The sequence below is a fragment of the Magnolia sinica genome, chromosome 1, assembly GCF_029962835.1.
Source record: "Magnolia sinica isolate HGM2019 chromosome 1, MsV1, whole genome shotgun sequence".
In the NCBI taxonomy this organism is placed as follows: domain Eukaryota; kingdom Viridiplantae; phylum Streptophyta; class Magnoliopsida; order Magnoliales; family Magnoliaceae; genus Magnolia; species Magnolia sinica.
Genome location: NC_080573.1, coordinates 127,270,227 through 127,292,870, shown reverse-complemented (window position 1 = coordinate 127,292,870; position 22,644 = coordinate 127,270,227). Strand labels below are relative to the sequence as shown.

Below are 22,644 nucleotides of genomic sequence, written 5' to 3'. Positions count from 1 at the left end.
TCCAGATTCCTACCTTTTCTGTTTTTGTTTTTTTTTTTCCACTAGGTAAAATTAATTTTATTAAAAAAAGAAAGAAAATGCAATTAGAGGGGCCCAACCATGAGACATACTGACCCATAACAACCGAAGAGGCCAAGGCCAAAGGCCCAATAATGGCAAATAGCTAAATTGTTGTGAGCGAACCCGCTCTATATCATACCAAAATTATGTAAATCCAATTAAACAACAAACCCGGATCAAACCCTAGGTATTAAAAATTCGGATCTAACACTACTACCAATCCATGCGTTTTGTGAAAGCACAATAAATGAAAATAAAACAATATAATAATGCAAGATAACCAAACCAAAGGTAAACAATTCACAAACATACGATATTTTATGTGAAAAACCCTTACGAAAAAAAAATACGGCACAGATTGATAGAAATCCACTATAGTCAAAACCTTAAAGTTGTACCGACTCACATTTTTTATTACAGATGTACTCGATCCCCATTCGCGATGCACATCTTTGAGAAATCCTTACAAAGCGCTCTACAAGTGTAGAAAATCTTCTCTCTTGGCAAACCCTAACCACTTGAGAGAACCTACAAGATAATGGGTTCATTTGTCTTGAAGCAAATTAAACCCATCCACATGAAAGAAGTTTTAATTTTATGTCATCTGTCGAAATTTGATGAAAAAAATCATCACAAATGGACCACATCAGATGAAACAATTTGGCATTAATGCACAATGTTAATGTAGTTGCGAGCCACAAAAAGCTCTAAATTTTAATATATATTATATATATATATATATATATATATATATATATATATATATATATATATATATATATATATATAGAATAATCTTACTATAGGTTCACAACTGTCTAATAAAAGTGAACAAATCATATCACATGAGGGGTGATCCTAATTATTGATTTAGTGGGAGCCACACCTCCATTCTAAAAAGAACTTCTCAACTTCCACAAAAAGCTATCTCCAAATGAGAGGGCTGCCAAAGAGGGTCATTTCATCATAGAAAAATCTAAATAGTGCCCAAAGGGCTAAAGTAATAATGATTTCAAATGCTAAGGTCCATCACCTTCGTGACATCATAATTGAGAGTTATTCTAATTAGCTCATTGTATCCACACCCTTTCAAAAAAGGCTAGACCCTCTTGTAATGGTTTTACCTCTGTTTTAAAAAATACGGTGACTCATCCTACTCACTTGTGACACCAAATTCAGCTATCCAGACCATCCAAATTGAGGAATAGGTTGTGGATGGAGAATCTTTTTAAAATCACGCTAATCAACCAATATTAACCATTCCATTGATAAGTGTTAATTGAATGGTGAGAAGTTAACTAGTAACCAAAGATTTCAAGAGAAGAAAAAGAAAAAAATAAAATCAGACGGTGGCTATCAATATTTTTTTTTTTAAGGGTTAGCTTGTTAGTACACACCCATGTCAGCGTGGCTGTCAACTTCTTGTTAGATCTAAACTACGGAATTGACGAATTGCCTATGCATCAATAATGGAAATTCGATGTTTTAATTTCAAAGTGTACCTGATTGGGAAGACATTCCTGATGCCTCCATGTAGCCGATGAGAATCTTGATCTTCCATACCTCACACCTTTAGGAGAATTTCTCGATGAGATTAGGATTTTTTTCTCTTGTGTTGGTGAGAGGACCAAGACATTTATTTATAAGAAAGAGGGCTAGAAGCTTACTTATCACACTTCTCCCCTCTAGGGTCTTCACACAATAAGTTTTCATATCTAACTTAATAACCGTGTACGTGGACCACAGTTCAAGCGTCCCACTCAAAACCTATTTGCAATAATCACAACTGTAGTGGGGTCCACTGAATCGCTCAATCTAAATAATCTAACGGTCAGATCTAAACCAATGATCATGTGTGACCCGCCTGATAAGAGTCTTAAACTTATAAGTGTAACTTTTGGGTTGTGCTCCATGCATGATTGCGTCAATAATTTAGACGGTCCAAAAATGGGCTTTTGTGTCGTATAGACCCAACGTACTACTCACCTTTTTTCATCGGATACAAAAAAACCTTAAGCATGAAAGTAAACTTCATTCATACAGACTAATTCAGAAATATGAAAATACATGTGCTTTTAACAACTTTCTACTCACTTTTGCAAAAAGAGACTCACTTTTGCACCCAAAAAAAAAAAAAAAAAAACAAAAACAAACAGGGGCAATTTCGTCCTAAAGTCTAACTTCGTGACGCAAGGTTTTGGGACGTCGCCAAATCACGCTGCGTAAAAGGCAGCGTCTAAAGCCACAATTATTTCGTCCCAAAATGTGTTTTTATTATCTTTCTCTGCAGGCGAATGTGCGGCCGGTTGAAGTAAAAAACAAGTGTATTTTCAAGAATAAAAATCTATATAATATTATACGTGGATATATCCTGTTTCCACGAACACGTGCAACCAGTGCATATGCTTTCTTTATCAATCTTCTTTTCAATAGCCCCTTAAGTCGCTGTAGTTATACAATTTTTAATTGCATGTGTATCAACCATCGCCGTAGTTATACAATTTTTTAATTGCATGACTTCAAATCCGTCTTCACAAATCTCATCGCCTTTGAACAACGGTATATCCATTGCAAGATGTTGAGATTCTTTGCCACAATGGAATAATCAACCACATGTTGGGCAGTAATGAAGGGTTGGCTGATTTGTTCAAAAAGCTGGCAAAAGCATTCGCTATAATCCCATAAATTTCTATCTTTCTGATGTTTCTGAGGGCGTATATCAGAATTGCAGGAACCTGTGGCAGTCTTTCCCTGCAAAATACAAAAATCATTTCACAGTTGGTGCTGTGTTTCTCATTGTCCTTACATTAATATAGACTTTCTTTGCTCCACTTTCATATTTCCACACACCATCATAGACCCATGCTTGAACTTGAAGATGGGCTATGGTCTTTTCATTTCCCAATTAAGTTAGATCACCCGAACTAAGATAAACCCACCATCAAGGTCATCCATTTCAATTACTATTACAGATGGACCCATGCTTGAACTTGAAGATGGGCTATGGTCTTTTCATTTCCCAATTAAGTTAGATCACCCGAACTAAGATAAACCCACCATCAAGGTCATCCATTTCAATTACTATTAGAGATGGACCCATGCTTGAACTTGAAGATGGGCTATGGTCTTTTCATTTCCCAGTTAAGTTAGATCACCCGAACTAAGATAAACCCACCATCAAGGTCATCCATTTCAATTACTATTAGAGATGGGCACGGGATAACCCAATCCGGCTAACTCGACTCTTCCGACTCGATCTGATCCAACTCGACCCGAACCGAATGGGTGAGTCGGTTCGAACCGAGTAAGCTTCGCCCAATCCGAACTCAAACCGAGTCGAGTTTGAGTTACCCAGTAACTTGATCTGGTTAGACTCGACTCGATCCAAAACCTGACTCGACTTGGCTCTCAAACCCTACCCCAACCCGATCCCAACCTCTCTCTCTCCCTCCCTCATCCTACTCCTCTTCCAAGCCCGGCAGCCACCCACCACCATCACCCTCCTCGTCCTCCTCTCTCCCCTCTCCACTCCCTCTCTCCCTCCCTCATCCTCCTCCTCTTCCTCTTCCAAGCCCGGCAACCACCCACCACCATCAGCCTCCTCTCCACTCCCTCCCTCCCTTATCTCTCAATCCGACTAGGTGCCAACTAGACCTGACTCGGTACTTTTAACCAGATCGAACTTGGTCCGGATTAGTCCAAGCCAGACCGAACTCGGATCGAGTCGGGCATGCTGGACTCGGCATCGAGTTTAGGTCAGGCCTATTTCAAAATTGAATCGAGTCGAGTCAACCCTAACTCAGTTTGACTCGACTCGATGCCCAGCTCTAATTACTATAATGTATTGAAGAGAAGTATGTTTTATGTTTGAAAATGATATCTATATTTAGCATCTCCAATGTAGGAGTCCTTGCATGAGTAAGGATTTCTTTTTTTCTTTTTATTTTTTTACCTTCTTCAAATGTGCTTGTTTGTTTGAGATTTGGATGGTTAAGATCAGACTCCCCAAAAGTGGAAGAGATTTCCTAAGGTTGAGAATAGCAAAAAATTCCCCCTCAAAAATGTCTTATTTCCCTCTTCAAGGACATGGCACTGACGTGCTTTGATGAGTTGGCATCATGAAGCGTCCTATACCTCTTCAAGTTTCCAGTGGAGAACCTTTAAATTCTTTTACTACTGAGCGATCAGTAACACAAAAATTACACAAGTCAGTTCAATCCCAATCAAAAAGCATATTGTCTGCTGCAGATCATTTTATCAGAAAGAAATTGGGAAATTCCCCTCAACCTTCAAGTTTTCTCCTACTCTTCAGTTTCCTTACCTTTTTCTTTTTTTTTTTTTTTAAAAAAAAAAACAAAAAATTCACTAGCAAAATAAATTTTATTAAATAAATGAGGAAAGAAAACACAATGAGAAGGGCCCTTCCACAAGAGATACATAGAGACACGAACTAGGCCATTAGGCCTATAACAACCGAAGAGGTGGCAAAGGCCTACAATCCTTACTCTTGCTCGGGTGGCAGACTCTCAGGAGTTTCAACTTCCGGTCAAGAGTTCCAGTACCCATAGGTGGTGAAATCCCACTAGCGTGAGTGTGTGGGGTGTGTGTGCGTGTAAAAAAAAAAAAAAACAACCGAAGAGGTGGCAACGGCCTACAATCCACAGAGACATATCGATGAGCTGCATCGCAATCACATACCATAGGCACGAAAAAGCAGTCCACAAGCAAAAAAATAAATAAATTAATTAAAAAAAGGCCACTTTTATGAAGTGCATCCCGAAGACTTGACCAAGAGGAACCATAGTCATCCTAAAACTACCCATATGCAGTAAAGCATCGAATACTACACATTTTGTAAAGAATAAAAAGAATTCCGTTTACGCTTCTCATAGGACCCAAAATCAACCCAAAGCAGCTTATCAGACTAGAATCTTCCTGCACAAAATCTGCAATACAGCCCCTAATTTATTATTATTATTTTTTGGAATGTAAACGGAGACCGATTTCATTGCCAACCAAGAGGGTTAAAAGGCCAATTACAATCGACTAAATCAAAGGGTATAAGAATCAATCAGACGACGGTTTTCTACCAGTGGAGCATGGTCCACCTACAACGATTTTCATTGGACCAGTGGCCATGATCACAAAATCAGGAGCCCCAATCATGTATCTGGCACATAAATCCTATTTACTTCTTACAGCCCTTGCAATCCAGACCACTGTTCGGATGGGCACACTATGGATGTACCATGTGCCAAAAATCCCACATTCTATAATTGTTTAATCTTTTTCCAGAGATACCCGAATTCATTAGATAACTATACCTTAAATCGATGAGTTCTCGTAGGTGGCTTAGATTACCTTAGATGGATCAAATTGTCTATTTGTTCAATTTGTGGGCGTGCTGATTAAAATTTTGCTTTGTCTTTATATGCCTATCCAACTAGACGTAAGATTCTTTTATTGTCATAACTAGTCTTTTAATAATAATAAAGAAAAAAGTTTTGATACTTTGTGAGAGTAGGATGGTTAATTCAAATCACGATTATTTTTGTTTTTTGTTTTTTTTTGTTTTGTTTTTAAATCACAGCCAGGAGTGTAGAATCTTATCCTAGATATTCTTGATTCCTCTCCAACGGACTTAGATTGGGTGCTACCCTCCCCACGTAGAACTTAGAACTCAGTGTAGGCACAATTTGACAAGATTTGATTAAATGGCAAGCTGCTATTAGAAATGGGGCCCAATCAAGTACGTACTCTGCTTAACAACACTTTGCATAGGCTTAGACACTACATTAGTGGATCTAGGGTACCGGATTTGATTGGCTGTATGCCACTATTAAAGATGACATAAGTATATTTGAAAGTTGTTTGGAGCATGTGGTTAACCTTGGAGCCTAATTCTAACTGCGGCACATGTTGCAATTAAATCCCATCATAGTACAAAATCACGGTAATGTGACAGTTTTCCATCATATCATGAAATCACGGTACTTGACAGTTTCCCAAATCCACACCCCATGGGTCTCATTTTCGAGAGATATCACCTATCAACCAATCAAATTTCACATATAAGGGAATCATGGTGTTTGGTGGTTTTCTGAATCCATTAAATTCGTGTCCCAAGAGCCCCATATCTGACAATATCTTGTTTTCCAATTAAATCCTGTCACTTGGCGCCTGTGATGAGGTCGGTACGGACAAGAGCAGTACCCAATTCAACTCCTCCAATGGCTCTCTATTGGGGACGTGGATGGGGAAGTGAAGCCCACACGACCTCCAGCAGTTGTGAAATCACCTGGTGTAGTTTGATTGGCCAATTGTACATGGGCCCACAAGTTTTTTTTTTTTTCTAGGTGAGTACATATTCAGGCGTTTGACAGTACATACACCCAACATAGGCGCCAATCAAATCTTACCATGTCATTTCACTAATGTCATACTGTTGTAAGTGACATGGATTGGGTATTGCCGTCACTTATCTCAAGCTCATAGGCAAGGGTTCTGAGGGGGCCATTGTAATGTATGTGTTTATATACACCCTTCCATTTTTGCCATTTCATTTTGGGGTATAAGCCCATGATGGGATAGATCCAAGGTTCAAGTGGACGATACCCATAGAGCAGTGGTGATAATGAAACCCGCCATTAAAACATTCTCAGGCCCCCACAATATTTATTCAACATCTAATCTATTCATAGGATCACAGATGACTTGATGAAGGAAAATATAAATATGAACTTGATTAAAAACTTCCACAGCCCCTAAGGAGGGTTGTATGTTTTTTCATTTACCATTGTAGATAGCAGTAAATAAATAATCATTAATTACAATAAGAATTACAGCTATCTATCATTTTCTAAGTTAACAATTATGACTGTTTTAATGGCTTTGATGTTAACATTGAGAAAGAACTGTGTTAACCGTTCTAATTTTTATGGGTCCCATCATGAGGTATGTGTTATATCCAAACCGTTTATCCATTTGGCGAGCTTGTCTTAAGGGTTAAGACAAAAAATAGGACAGATCTAAAGATCAAGTGGACCACACTGCAAAAAGAAGTGGGGGATTAAACATCTACCATTGAAACCCTTTTAGGGGTCATGGAAGTTTTGGATCAATATGATATTTGTTTTTCCTCTTGGATCAATATGATATTTGTTTTTCCTCTTCATCCAGGTCTTTGTAACCTTATGAACAGATTGGATGGAAAATAAAGGTTATGGTGGACCCTATGAATATTTTAAGTGTGAAAATTATTATCCCCATTGGGATTTGTGGTGTGGTACATTTGAGCTTTGGATATGACTCATTTTTGGGATCATGCTTTAAAATGATCTTGAAAAATGGATGAACGGTGTGGATATAATAAATACATCATTTTGGGCCATGTAACTTTGATCTGCTTTGAATCGTTCGTCAGCGCTCATCTTCGCGGGCTCGGATTAGGTACTACCCCGCCTGTTCGGAGCTTTGGACAGGCGGAGGCTCCGTGGGCCACTGAGGGATCACGGTGATGTATGGACTTTATCCACACCGTCCATCCATTTTTCCATATCATTTTAGAAAATTGGAGAAAAAAAGGTAAAATCCAAGGCTTAAGTCGACCACACCATAGGAAGAAGCGGTGCTAAGGTCGCCCACCATTAAAACCTTCTTAGGGTCCACCGTATCGTTTATTTTCCATCTATCCTGTTGATATGATCATATATGTTGATGCAAATATCTGGTCCGTCCTCCTAGACCTTCGTGTACCTGCACAGAAAGGGGACAAAGGAGACCCTGGCTTGAGCAGGGGACCCTCCGATGCCAAAGTCAGGCCTGGATTCGGGGTCTAGATGTATGGAGGGGTTCTGAGAAAGAATTATTTTTTCTTACCTTCCAAGAAGATGGAGGTCCCTCTTTTAAAGCCGCTGGAGCATTTAATCGTACGAGGATTCTTCTCCTGATATCGCGGAGATGGGATCGCGCCCATCTCCAATCTTCATCCGATCCCGTGAGCTTCGGGATCGGGGATCTTATCTCGAGATATTCGGGATGAGGCTTTTGTCTTGCGCTGGCCAATATGACAAGAAAGTCGGCCCGACGCGTGCCCGGATTGTGATGTGTCGTTCGAACCGACTCAACTTCTGTCTCGGCTTAGTAAACCATACCTCGGATCTGATACATCTTTTAGCGACCCGAGGCACTAAGTCCGAGTCTCCGAACTTGGTATTGTTTGTCCCCAACAGTAAGCCCCCTTACTCCGTGTGTTTCATATGACACTTAGGAGTAGGGAGTTTTGAGTCAGTTCATAACTTAGTCCGAGACGAGAAGTAGTCATTTAATGCATTCTGTGTGGCCTTTGATGGGGGACGGTTCAGTTTCTGACATCACATGCGCCAACAGCCGTCAAATCGCACACCCCGCCAATGAGGGTTGGACATGTAGCAAGGGCATTATTGTCGTCAGCCGACGTGCGCCACGTGTCGAGTGGGGGAATCGATGCAGGCGTCGAATCATTTCCCCATTAATTGCTTCCGCCGTATGGCAACCTTATAAAACGGTAGGGGTCCCGCATTTTGAACTTTTATTGCCATTGCCATTCCCGCTTTGCGTTTTCTTTGGAGCTTTCCTGGTCTTTTGTCTTCTTCCTTTCCTCTCTCTGAACTGTCAGCGGCTCTTTCCGCCATTTCCGTTTTCCTTTCTCTCTCCGGTGAGTCCCTCCTTCCTTTTTCTTTAGTGATAATGGTGGCTAGAGGTCCCCGAAGTCCCCAGGAGGGAGTTTCCGGAGATGAAGGCGAAGCGCAACGTTTTTGGAACGTTGCGGAATCGCCTTCTTTACTGACAGAGGTAGCAGTTGATGCGAACGCTGCTTTCCTTTCTGAGATGGTTGCTGGAGCACCGGCGGAGCGCCCTGCTTCCGTTGCTCCTTCTCGTGGTGGGTTGTCTTTATTAACCCGCCCGGGAAGGCCTAACTTTCCAAGGGGCATGGAGGAAGAAGAGGAGGGAGAAGAGGAGATATTGATTGCTGAAGGAACCTCTGGGTCGGTTCCTGTTGATGGGTCTGCGCACGCCGAGTCCGAAGGAGAAGGATCGGGGGATGATCTAAGCGGCCCCGTTCCTTCGGTTTTAACCGAGGCGGACTTAGACAGAATCCGAATCGGGTATCACATCCCTGAATCGGTTATCATTTATCTTCCCCGTCCGAATGACTTGCCGGATCATCCTCCTGCTGGGGCGGTCGCGATCTACCAAGTTTCAATGCAATGCGGCTTGCGTCTGCCCCTTCAGGCCATTGTCCGGGGAGTTTTATCCCGTATTCGGATTGCCCCGGGGTAAATAGTTCCGAATGGGTGGAGGAACTTATTCGGGTGTGCGGTGCTGTGGGCCGAGATGGAACAGCCACCGCTAACAGTCGACGAATTTCTCCACTTGTACCAAGTGCGTGTGAACCCGAACTACCCCGGCTTTTATATCTTCGCTGCTTGGCGAGGCGGAGGCGGCTCCCTAGTAACTGACCCTCCCACTTCCAACAAACATTGGAGAGAACGTTGGTTTTGGGCCTGTGGCAGCTGGGAGACGGCTGAGTCCGAGTCCTGCGAGGCTCGCGTTCCTCGGGCGTTCAAGAGAGCAGGTGACTTGAGTCTTCTCTCTTGCCCTTCTTTATTTTTGTAATATTCTGAATCTGACGGGGTTGTGTCTGGCAGATATTCCGAAGAAGCGGCCAAAGCTCGGCTCCAGTGCTTCGGCCCGGATCAAAGAGTTGAGGACGTTGGACCCAGCAGATAGGTCCTGGAAGGTGCTTTTATAGCCGGAGCGTCTTCATCTCGCAGGTCTAGACTCGGCCGTCACAGGTAATTGAAAACGCATCTTCATGCATCTTCTAAATTTTCCCTGACTTACTTCGTTTTTTTTTTTTTCTTTGTAGATTTGCCCGAAGCTCGACCCAGTCTCAGGATCGTTCCCAAACCTACTCCCTCGGAAATGACTGGAGCTCGTCCCCCTCTTAGGGCCGTTTCAAAATTAAAGGCCCCTCCGCGATCAGTTCTTCTGTCAGAGCCTCGGCCGCCGAAGAGACAGAGGGTTGTGCGGAAGGAGAAGGAGCTTGCTAGTTCTTCTGCCCCTACCGTCGTCGAAATTTCTGACCCGGAAGAAAGGGCGGAAGCGACGGAGGCCGCTGCCTCCGAACCTCAGGCGGCACTTGACTCGGGACACACTACGACGGATGTTCCGAGGCAGGAGGAAGAGACCAGAGCCGCGTCTTCCAGAGGGGAAGAAGAGACAAGGACTGCATCCTCCAAAGGGGAGGGGACGAACCAAGAAGGGCCGTCCGTCCTGCAGAAGGTGGTGTCGGGGATGGTTCCCTGGGCCTTAGCCCATGGGGGCGAAAAAGAGTTCGTCAGTCTCTACAACGCCCCTTCATCGCAAACCGTTGGCCATGCAGCAAGGGTGCTTTTTGAACTTGCTCCCTGCTTGATCAAGGCCAGCAAAGAGCTATCTTCGACTCATCGGCTGCAGACTCTTCTGTCGGAAGCCGAAGGGCGACGTGAGGAGGTCGAAATCCGGGTCGGCGTTCTGACAGGCGAGGCGGTCATTGCCCGAAAAGCTGCCGAAGACGCGAAAGTAGAGGCGGCTTTCTCCAAGAGAGCCCTCGACGAAGCACAAGCCGAAGTTACTCGGCTATTGACTCTACTTTCGGGAGCTGAGGAAGAGAACCGACGAGTTCTCGCGGCGCATGCTTCTTGTGCTGATGACTTGGCTCGGGCCAAGCTTGAGGCGGCGGAGCATATTCAGCAGGCCGACGAGAAGACTCGGGAGGCTGAGAAGGCTAGGGACCAAGCCGTCCAAGCTTTCCTTGAGTCAGCTGAGTTCGAGGATGAGAGAGATCGTTTGTTCCAAAGCGGATATCTGGAATGTGTCAAGGATATCAAGAAATCCTTTCCTGATCTTGATCTCTCAGAAATCGAGGGTGGAGTAGCCTCAGAATCCGAGAACCCGGACGCCGCTGCTGAAGGCACTGCTGGGAACGAGGCGGTATATGAGAGGGTCTCTGATATTTTTTTGTTTTACTTTTAAACTCGATGTATTCATGTGTTGTACTTGCATGTTGATGAATGAAAGTAAACGCCTAGTTTTATTCATTTAACTTGGCTTCAATTCTTAGTTCAGTTTAAATATCGAATACCGGGCTAAGGATAGTAAATCTTGAGGTGCTCAACGTTCCAGGGGTGAGGCAATGATTGTCCGTCTAGATCTTTTAGCCGATACGTTCCTGGTCGGATGGTGCTCGAGACGATATAGGGTCCTTCCCAATTGGGTCCCAACGTACCCGATCCAAATTCCTTGGTATTGGAAAATACTTTTCGGAGAACCATATCTCCCATTCGAAACCTCCTGACCTTAACTCGGGTATTGTAGAACAGAGCCACTTGTCGTTGCCGGGCCTTCGTGCGCAGCCGTGCCACTTCCCTTCGTTCGTCTAGAAGGTCGAGTCCGAGTGTAAGGAGTTTTTCATTTTCTTCCGCATTGAACGAAGTGATTCGAGCCGAAGGTAATCCGATTTCAACGGGAGTGACGGCTTCCGAGCCATATGCGAGTGAAAAGGGAGTTTCTCCTGTGGCGGTTCGCGCTGTAGTTCGATAAGCCCAGAGAATTTTCGGGAGCTCTTCGGCCCATGCGCCTTTGGCCCGGTCAAGCTTGGTCCGAAGATGTTGCTTGATAATCTTGTTAACCGCCTCAACTTGTCCGTTAGTTTGAGGATGATGAGGTGAAGAATAGATGTTTCTGATTCCGAGGTTGTTGCACATCTCGCGAAAGCTTCTATTATTAAATTGCCTTCCATTGTCTGTAATAATGGTACGGGGTACTCCAAATCGGCAGATAATATTTTTTCACACAAACTCGGTGATCTTCTGCTCAGTTATTTTAGCTAATGGCTCCGCCTCGGCCCACTTCGTGAAATAGTCCACTGCTACCACAGCAAACTTGGTCTGACCTTTTCCCATAGGGAGCGGGCCTATGATGTCGACACCCCACTGTGCGAAGGGCCAGGGACCAGTCATCGGCGTCAGTGCCTCGGGGGCTTGCCTCGGAATTGCCGCGAACCGTTGACATTTGTCGCATTTTTGGACGAGCTGGCGAGCGTCGTGTTGGATAATGGGCCAGTAATATCCCTGTCGTAGGACCTTATGGGCGAGAGATCGCCCTCTAGAGTGGTTTCCGCATATTCCTTCATGGATTTTCCGTAATACATAGTTTGCCTCGCTGGGTTTGAGGCACCGCAGCAACGGGGCGTAGTAACCTTTCTTATAGAGGGTTCCGTTGAGTATGGTGTAACGGGAGGCTCGGATCTTAATTCGTCGAGCCTCGGCACGATCCTCAGGCAACTTTCCTTCGTCAAGGTATTGGCGGATTGGATCGATCCAGGATGGTTCCGAGTTGATTGTATTGACGGCCTCGCTAATTGGTTCATCTATACTCGGCTTATCGACGTATTCGACAGGGACGGACCTGGGTATTTCATCTTCATCGGCTGAGGCGAGCTTTGCTAACAAATCGGCTTTGCTGTTTTCCGTACGAGGGATCCGAGTAACACGACAGAGTTGAAATCCGTTGATAAGTTCTTTCGCTTTCTCCATGTATGCCCTTAACTGGTCTTTCCGTGTCTGGTATACACCGGTAACTTGATTAACAACCAACTGAGAGTCGCTGAAAACACTGAGGTGCGTGACCTCCATGTTAGCGGCGAGTCGGAGGCCGAGTAACAACGCTTCATATTCCGCCGTATTGTTCGACGCTTGGAATTCAAGTCGTAAGGCATACTGTATATAGGTATGATCGGGGGTTTCCAGCACAACCCCAGCCCCACTTGCCTTCGAGTTGGAAGAACCGTCGACAAACAGTTTCCAGGGAATAGGGCAGGTAAGGGTCGGGGGAGCGGTTGTTGTTGGAACTGCAACATCCTTTGGCATATCGTTGACCGGGAGCTCGGATGGTGGTGTTCCCTCGGTAATAAAATCAGCTACTGCTTGCCCTTTGATTGCTGCCTTCAGTCTGTATTGAATATCAAATTCACTCAATTCGATGGCCCATTTCGTGAGTTGGCCGGAAGCTTCTTGTTTTTGCAATACCTGGCGAAGCGGAAGATCGGTCATTACGATGATGGTATGGGCATGGAAGTATGGCCTGAGTCGACGAGAGGAAGTAATTAAAGCTAAGGCCATTTTTTCCAGGCTTGGGTATCTTGTTTCTGCTGGCAATAATGCTTTGCTGACGTAGTAAACCGGCAGTTGCTTTCCTTCGGATTCTCGTATCAAAGCCGAGCTAACCGCTGCCTCGGACACCGCTAGGTAAAGGAGCAAAGACTCCCCCGATTCGGGCTTTGATAAGAGAGGTGCAGAACCGAGACATGATTTTAATTGTTGGAATGCCGCTTCACATTCTTCCGTCCAGCCCATTGTTTGTCTTCCTTTCAACCGTCTGAAGAAAGGGAGACATTTATCCGTGGCTCTGGACAGGAACCGATTAAGTGCTGCGACTCGTCCAGTCAACCTTTGGATGTCCTTTATGGTTTTAGGGGATTCCATATCAATCAAAGCCTTTATCTTCTCAGGGTTTGCCTCTATTTCTCGCTGACTAACCAAGAAACCGAGGAACTTTCCAAAGCGCACCCCAAAAGCACATTTACTCAGATTCAGCTTCATCCGAAACTTCTGTAGGGTGAGAAACATTTCTTCCAAATCATTCACATGATCTGCTGCGTGTATACTTTTGACGAGCATGTCATCAATATATACTTCCATGGTTCGGCCTATAAGCCGAGCAAAGATTTTATTAACTAATCTTTGATAGGTTGCGCCGGCATTCTTCAGACCAAATGGCATCACTCGGTAACAATAAAGGCCTTTGTCGGTGACAAAGGTAGTTTTTGATTTATCTGTCTTATGCATTGCAATTTGATTATACCCTGAATAAGCATCCATGAAGCTAAGGAGCTCATGTCCGGCGGTACTATCTACTAGCTGGTCTATCCTTGGAAGCGGAAAGCTATCCTTTGGGCAGGCTTTATTTAAGTCAGTATAGTCAATACAGACTCGCCACTTCCCGTTGGATTTCTTTACAAGCACGACATTCGCGACCCATTCTGGATAGTGTACTTCTTCTATGAAATTAGCCTGGAGGAGTTTGTTGACTTCTTCTTCAATGATGGCGTATCGTTCAGGGCCGAGCGGTCGTCGGTCGGATCGGTCGATACGACGGATCGATGTTGAGTCGGTGAGTCATCACAGAAGGGTCGATCCCGGGCATATCTTCATGGCACCAGGCAAATACGTCGGCGTACATACGGAGCAGGGCTATCAGCTTCTCTTTCAAGAGGGACTGCAAGGACCAGCCGATTCGTACCGTCTTGGATCCATCTGTTTCGACAAAGGGGATTGAGATAAGATCTTCGGCCGGTTGCCCTCGTTCATGACTCTCGCCCCGGGGGTCCAGTGATTCGATTGTTGATATGTTGACCGAACTTTTATCGACGGTTCCCTTTATAGCTATCATGTAACAACGCCTTACATCTTGCTGGTCTCCTTTGACAATTTCTATCCCCGACTCAGTTGGGAATTTCAGCGAAAGATGGTATGTAGATACCACGGCCTGGAGGAGACTCAATGAAGGTCGGCCAAGTATTGCGTTGTATACTGAGGGTTGATCGACGACCAAGAATTCAACCATCATCGTCGTCTGATGTGGGGCACTACCAGCAGTGAGTGGTAACGAGACAATCCCTTCGGGCAGTACCTGTCCTCCCGAAAAACCGATCAACGGGGTCCGAACTGGGCGTAGTGTGGACCGTTCGATCCCCATTTTGTCGAACGCCTGGGTAAATAACACGTCTGCAGATGATCCCGTATCGACGAGTATCCGAAACACTTTTCGGTTAGCGATAGTCAGGGTGACAATCAAAGCGTCATCGTGGGGGTGATAGATGCCTCGGGCATCTTCCTCTGTGAACGAGATGCAATATCTTTCTCTTTTCTTCTCCTTTGGTGGCCGATCTATAATCATAAGCTCGAACTTAGGCTGACTGAGCTTCCTCGCGTGATTCCTTCGAGCATTGTTTGAGTCGCCCCCACCTCGCGGACCACCGACAATTATCCGGATTTCTTCCATGGGCTGACTCTCGGTCGGACGTCCCTCGGCTACCCTAGCTTTAACCACATGTTCTTTGAGTCGGCCGTCCCTTATGAGTCGTTCGATTTCTTCCTTTAGGTGACGGTAATCACTTGTGTTATGCCAGTGATCGCGGTGATAATGGCAGTACTTATCCTTGTCCCGCCGATTAGGATTACTTCTGAGCTTACTGGGCCAGCTGACAAAGCCTTCGTTTTTTATTTCCATCAATACCTGTTCCTGAGTCTTGTTTAGGGGGGTATATGTGGAAAATCTTCGATCTGGCCGTTTGCCTGACCTTCGCTCATCATGTGCTTGATCATCCTTGCGTTTCCTTCCTCCGGCCGAGTCGGCTTCCTTTTTGGTCGACTCTTTGGCCAGAGTTTTAGTTTCACGCAGGATTCGCGTTTCTTCGGCGTTTGCATACTTATCCGACCGTGCCATAAATTCTGCCAAAGTGTCGGGCGGAGTTTTATCTAGAGATGCTAAGAACGGCTTATCCCTAACTCCTTGCATGAGCGCGTTGAGGGCCGTTTCTTCTGAATGTTTTCGAACCTGAAGGGATTCGAAATTGAAACGCTTGATATAATCTTTCAGTAGCTCTCCCTGCTTTTGAACTATGTTGTTCAGATGTGCAGGGGGCTTCAATTTCTTTTTTCCGCCGATGAAGTTGGTGAGGAAGGCGTCGCTCAGCTCAACGAATGAGCTGATGGACTTTGGTTTCAACTGTTTGAACCACAGTCGAGCTACATCGGTCAATGTAAGAGAAAAGGCCCTACACATTACCGCATCCGAGGCATCGTGGAGCTCCATATAGGTTCTGAAGCATTCGATATGCTCCGTCGGGTCGGTCTTGCCGGTGAAAGGAGTGATTTGAGGTAAGCGAAACCTCTCGGGCAATCGAGCCTTCATTACCGAGTCCACAAAGGGGGACGCCTTTACTTCGGATCTGGTCAAATACATATTCCGGCCGTGCTTCATGTCCGCCATCTCTTTCGCCATTTCTTCCCGCACTTCTCTTTTAAAATTTTGAATATCGGCTTTCCAAGGTTCACTGCTCTCCGCCGTGCCTTCCATGGAAGGGCGGTTACGCTTTCTTCGCTCTATCTCGTGTCGAAGATCGGTCGGGGGCAGGGAAGCGTTGGCCGACTGTGCTGGAGATGGTTCTGATTCGCCTTGGGGTTGGCTCGGCCGGAAAGATTGCGGCGCGGAGGGTTGAGGATCTACCGCCGCCGTCGGTACGTGCGCTGTCTCCCCTTGAGGATGCAGGAGTGGCTGCGTTTGCTGCTGATACATTCGTTCCAGCATCTGCTTCATCATATTCATATCGGAGCGGATTTCTTGAACCTCCTTGTCCAACCGCCCATCGTCGTGACCCCGCTGATTGTTGCTTGTTCTGGTCGCCCCTCGTTGGCGGTTGTTAGGTGGGTTCTGGGCTGCGGGGACCGCGACTGGACCCGCTGGCCCTGTAATCGCATTCTCATTCAAATTTTCTTCTGGGACCATCCTTCTAGTCATCACCATGGAACTCAATGTAGAAATATGAGATGGCTTTTTTGTACGGTATTCCCACAGACGGTGCCAAACTGTTGATGCAAATATCTGGTTCGTCCTCCTAGACCTTCGTGTACCTGCACAGAAAGGGGACAAAGGAGACCCTGGCTTGAGCAGGGGACCCTCCGATGCCAAAGTCAGGCCTGGATTTGAGGTCTAGATGTATGGAGGGGTTCTGAGAAAGAATTATTTTTTCTTACCTTCCAAGACGATGGAGGTCCCTCTTTTAAAGCCGCTAGAGCATTTAATCGTACGAGGATTCTTCTCCTGATATCGCGGAGATGGGATCGCGCCCATCTCCAATCTTCATCCGATCCCGTGAGCTTCGGGATCGGGGATCTTATCTCGAGATATTCGGGATGAGGCTTTTGTCTTGCGCTGGCCAATATGACAAGAAAGTCGGCCCGACGCGTGCCCGGATTGTGATGTGTCGTTCGAACCGACTCAACTTCTGTCTCGGCTTAGTAAACCATACCTCAGATCTGATACATCTTTTAACGACCCGAGGCACTAAGTCCGAGTCTCCGAACTTGGTATTGTTTGTCCCCAACAATATATACCTGGATGAAGTGAAAAAACAAATATAATCTTGATCAAAAACTTCTGTGTACCCTATGAATTTTTCAATGATAGAAATTTAATCCCCATATTTTGGTCCATTTGAGACTTGGATTAATCTATTTTTGTTCCAGTATTCTAAAATGATATGAAAAAAATAGATGAACGGTGTGGATAAAATCCATACATCACAGTGATCCCTCAGTGGCCCTCGGAACCTCCGCCTGTCCCGAGCTCCGAACAGGCGGGGGTAGTACCTAATCCGCGCCCCATCTTCGCACGACACGTGTACGCCACCCAATCCGCTTCCCTCTCTCTCTCTCCCGACTGAGGATCCTTACTCATTGAAAGGGCAGTTGCAGAGACTTGCGTCAAGCATGACTTTCGTGCTTTAATGTATCGTCGTTGGTCCATGGGAGTCAATGGAGTGTGTAATAACACGGTCCAATTAGATTGCAACAACCACGATTTTTCTGCTTGGACGCAAACAGAGGATCCGGACTCCCTTGCAATAGCTCTGCCCACCCGCCGGAATCTACCGTCGTCTCCGACCGACACAACCTCCTCTCTCCCTGCAAAAGCCCCTTCACGGCTCCTTCATTCAAAGGTAGTGAAGCTCCTTCCATTTCAGATTTTTTTTTTTTTTTCCTGCTGCAAATGTGTGGGCGTGTTTGGATGCTACGGTTGGATCGTATTGTATTGTAATGTTGTTGTCCGTACCTCAAAACCGTGTTTGAGAAGCTTCTGGAGACCGCCGACTTCAAATACCCTCGTTTGTCCGCGACGTCTCTTTGCATATAATACACCTACAAGAGGAATCCGGAGCCGACTCAATGGGATTCGGCCGATTTTAAAAATGACCGTTGAATGATTTCGGTGGGTGGTGGTGTATGAGACATGTGCACGCGCATTCTCCGAGACTACATATCCATAATCTCCAATGGCTGCCATTGCAACCCCCACCTCCCTTCTTCTCTTCACCTTCTTATTTTTTTACAGGCAAACACATATGTGAAGGTAGGAGAGAGAGAGAGAGAGAGAGAGAGAGAGAGAGAGAGAGAGAGCTCTTCTTTTCGCATCACTACAGATATGATGCAAACACTCCCAATTCGTATATTCTCCTCAAATAACTCGATTGCATCCGTCACCATTTCGACGAGAAATGCGGTGATTTGATTCTTTCGCAACTTCCAGCCAGACGAAATCCATTTGGATTCGGATTGCAGGCAGATAAATTTTCTAATTTGTTACTCGTACCACACCACTCACTGTGAAAGAGCCCATTTCCCTCCATTTCTGGAAACCAAAGTGGAATCTTTTCATCTGCATGGCATGCTGTTTGGAAAGGGTTCCTATTCCCTTGATGTTGCACTTTCGAGGTAATGTAGAAGAAGACCCACCTTTGGGTGCCGTCTTCAGTTGTGTTATGCTTGTCTCCTCCTCCGTCTAGTTCCTATGGATGGAAATTGTGAGTCATCCATGGTGTCTAGCTCGATGATGATCACGAGTCCTGTATATAGATTGGATTGGTCAGCCTATGGCCAGCCTGTCCTTACTCCACCGAAATGGATGGATGGAATGGATTGGATTGGTCCACCATGATAGCGAACTATCACATAGATTTCCCTTCCTTGTATATAGATTTTATTTTGGTTCCTTTCCATTTATGTAGAAGCAATTTCCTTCCATATATAGGGGGATTCATTTCCATTTTTAGGATGTACATCTCTACAAATAAACCCCATTGGAACCAAACCAATATACAAGAAACTCCAAATAATTGTTCAAATCTTCTTGAGTTATTATGGTATTAGAGCAGTTTATCTAAGCCATTAGTTTTTGTAAATTCATCTCCTCAATCTACCACCTGCTGTTGCAGCTCTTTCCATCGGTTCAAACCAGTTGTCACCCTGTTGCGACTATACATTTGCAAACCAACTGCCCATGCCCTCCATGCCCAAATCTGATCGCCAGGCCTATCTTTATTGAATCTGGCCATCAAGACACTGCTCCAATAGCGTCCATTGCAACCTACCCCCGTTGAACTTCTTAATGTAACTTTTGGGTTGTGCTCCCTGCATGATTGGGTCAGTGATTTGGGTGGGCTGAATTGCTGTGCAAATAAGCCATGTTCATGCTTACTTGAAGGCCATTTTTTTACCAAGGTGTTGTGGTTTTCCAGCGTCTGTTTAACTGTTTTTAAAGAACCTGTTTTTATATATCTTTTCCACAGGCGAATGTATGGCTGGCTAAGGCAAAAACCAGTGCATTTTCATGGATGAACATCGATGCTTTATTCTACTTGTATATTCTGTTTCAATGAATGCAATCAATGCGTATGCATATGCTTTCTATATCAATCTTGTCAAGCTGCTTGAATCGCCTTTGTTATGCAATTTTTAATTGCATGCCTATCATCATGCTTTTACGTTCTCTGCTCATTGCATACAAACAACTAAAGTAGGTTCTATCAATCTTGTCAGGCCCTTTTCTTTTTCTTTTTTTTTTGTTTTTCCATATGTATTTTTTTGCTTTGGCCTTCTCTTAATAATATTGTAATCATCATTTTAAAAAATAAAAATAAAAATTCCCATGTTTGGAAATACAAAGCTTTGTATTGGATTTCGTGTTTTCTATGTTTGCAGCTACAAAGCTTTATTTGGATGTTGTGTTTTTTCAAAATAAAAATAAAAATCCTGGTTGTGGCTCTTGGTGATTCTTTGTAGCTCTTGATGAAATGGAGCAACTTTGAATTCAAATCATAGAAGGAAGTTGCAATTAAATGAAAAAAGCATCATGAAAAGATGTGTCTTATCATGGAAGGGACTATAAAATCCAATCTTGGGTCTCCTCTCTCCACCATTTTGTGATTTTGAGACATTGTGAAAATTTTGCAGAAATTGCAAAAGTGAAAATTGCAGGTGTGTAAATTGCAGAAGTTTGTTCGGGGTGTATAGTTTTGTAGGCCGAAGTCTACATTTCTCCAGTTCAAGAGAGGAGGCTTATTGTATCTTGGAGACGGATTTGTTGTAAGCCTCTTGCAACCCAGTTTAAACTTAAAGATAGCAATATTGTAACATGCATTAAGCCTATCTTTAAGTGTGTTCTTCCATATGATTATTCTCTTCCATTGGTTCAGACCTCCATTATCAAAATCCAAGAGTGACAGGAAGCAGTTCATCAATTTCCATTCAGACCATGGCTCTAGATCCAACATGGGTGAGTTCTTTGAAAGAGAAGATCCAGACCAATCGCCAAATACTAAAAGAGTCGGCAGGTAGTATTTCATGTTCCATCTACAGAGTTCCCCATGGCTTCCGCAAAGCCAACGAAGAGGCCTACACCCCTCAGATTGTCTCTGTGGGCCCATTCCACCATGGCAAGCAAATGCTAAAGGCCATGGAAGAGCATAAATATAGGTACTTGCATGAGGTCATCTCTCGGGCAGGCGACAATGGATTGGAAATTTATTTGATGGCCATCAAGGAGTTGGAGCAGCTTGCACGGGAGTGTTATTCGGAAACCATCAACCTCAACAGCACCGAATTCGTTGAGATGATGGTGGTTGATGGTTGCTTCATTCTCGAGCTCCTCCGCAAGGGGGTTAGTCTTTCGGACATCACAAATGACCCCATCTTCACACTGCTCTGGCTCAAGCCCAAGCTGAAGAGTGATTTGCTGTTGCTCGAAAACCAAATTCCATTCTTTGTTCTTGAACGTTTATTTGATCTAATGGACTTTTCACTGCAGCCAAGTGTCTCTCTCAGAAGCATCATCCTCGACTTCTTCGAGGGCATGTTGCCAAGAGGCCCAATAAGTTTAAAAGAAAATCTGAATTCTAATACCAAGACCAATCACGAAATCCAGCATTTGCTACACCTATTTCACTCAAGTCACCTTCCTGATATCCCAGGCACGGTAATACCACACGAACAATTACAATTGACATGCGCAATAAAACTTCAACAGGCAGGGGTGATGTTCAAGGCGAGTAATGCTAATAGCTTCTTAGATATCAAATTCAGAAAAGGGGTGTTAAGAATTCCACCTTTATTTATTGGAGATTTGTTCAACCCGCTCCTCCTAAACCTCATTGCCTTCGAACAATGCTATTCTCATTGCAGTAACCATGTTACGGCTTACACCACTTTCATGAATTATCTCATCAACTCTGCAGAAGATGTTGAGATTCTTTGCCACAATAAAATCATCTATAATGGGCTGGGCAGTGATGCAGAGGTGGCTGATCTCTTCAGCAAGCTCGGTAGAGATGTAGTCTGCAATCCCAACGATTTCTATCTTTTTGATGTTTTTGAGGGCTTAGATCTGTATTACAGGACCCCATGGCATGCTTGGCGTGCGAACTTGATGCACAGCTACTTCAGCAATCCGTGGGCCATCATTTCCCTGATTGGTGTTGTGATTCTCCTCATCCTCACATTCATACAGACATTCTTTGCTGCATTTTCATATTTCCGCCCGCCATCATAGAGCCATGCTTGAACTTGAAGATGGGCTATGGACGTTTCATTTCCCAATTCGAAGTTAGATCCCCGAACTTAGATAACCAACCTTCAAGGTGATCCTTTTCAATTTATTGTTTATCCATGTATTGAAGAAAAATGTATTGTCTCAAAATGATATCTATATTTAGCATCTCCAATTTATGAGTCCTTTCATGAGTAAGGATTTTTTTTTCTTCTTCAAATGTGCTTGTTTGTTGAAGATTTTGATGGTTAAGCCTTAGACCTTGCTCTTGACAGAAGCAAAGTTTGTATTGCAGAGGACTGTAAAAGTGGAAGAGGTTTGAAGGTTGAGAATGGCAAAGAAACACCTCTTGAAAATGTCGTCCTTCAGCACTGATGAGCTTTGAGGACTTTGCACCATGGAGCATCCTCAACTTTCTCGAGTATTTAGCTAAGTGTCCTTAAATTCTTTTAGTACTTAGTGATCAGGTACACAAAATCACAATAGTCGGTTCCAATACCAATTAAAAAAGCCTAGCAAGGCGGCAGCATATATTTTTGCTACTAGGGAGATGCATTGGCGGCTGTGGATCATTTGATCAGAAAGAAATTTTGATTGGGCACACTTGACAATAAGAATCACTTGAAAAATAAATGTATTCATTACCATTCATCACGGGATCTACTCAGATTAGCTCTAGTTCGTTTAGAACATGAAGTTCAAGGCACTGTAGGTGGAGCAATCTCGCATAAATTGACATTGACTCCCCAGAATTCCATAATTTGAATGCCATTAACAACCACTTAAGAATCGTTTTTGTGCCTCCACCTTCGAGTTTCTGACTCCTATTTCTCTCCA

The 22,644-nt window shown here is 44.3% G+C and overlaps 1 protein-coding gene across 3 annotated transcripts; it reads left to right on the top strand.

Annotated features, from left to right (window-relative positions):
• The first annotated feature begins 17,688 nt into the window (after positions 1 to 17,688).
• LOC131257912 (UPF0481 protein At3g47200-like) lies at positions 17,689 to 21,992 on the top strand. 3 transcript variants are annotated; one of them, XM_058258864.1, is made up of 3 exons: positions 17,689 to 17,926; positions 20,277 to 20,348; positions 20,459 to 21,992. In XM_058258864.1, the coding sequence occupies exon 3, from the start codon at positions 20,518 to 20,520 to the stop codon at positions 21,808 to 21,810; it is 1,293 nt and encodes a 430-aa protein (XP_058114847.1). In that variant the 5' UTR covers positions 17,689 to 17,926; positions 20,277 to 20,348; positions 20,459 to 20,517; the 3' UTR covers positions 21,811 to 21,992. The 3 variants fall into 3 exon arrangements, with proteins under 3 accessions (XP_058114847.1, XP_058114834.1, XP_058114839.1); XM_058258851.1 differs by having other exon boundaries at positions 20,217 to 21,992; XM_058258856.1 differs by lacking the exon at positions 17,689 to 17,926 and having other exon boundaries at positions 19,824 to 20,348.
• The last annotated feature ends 652 nt before the right edge of the window (positions 21,993 to 22,644 follow it).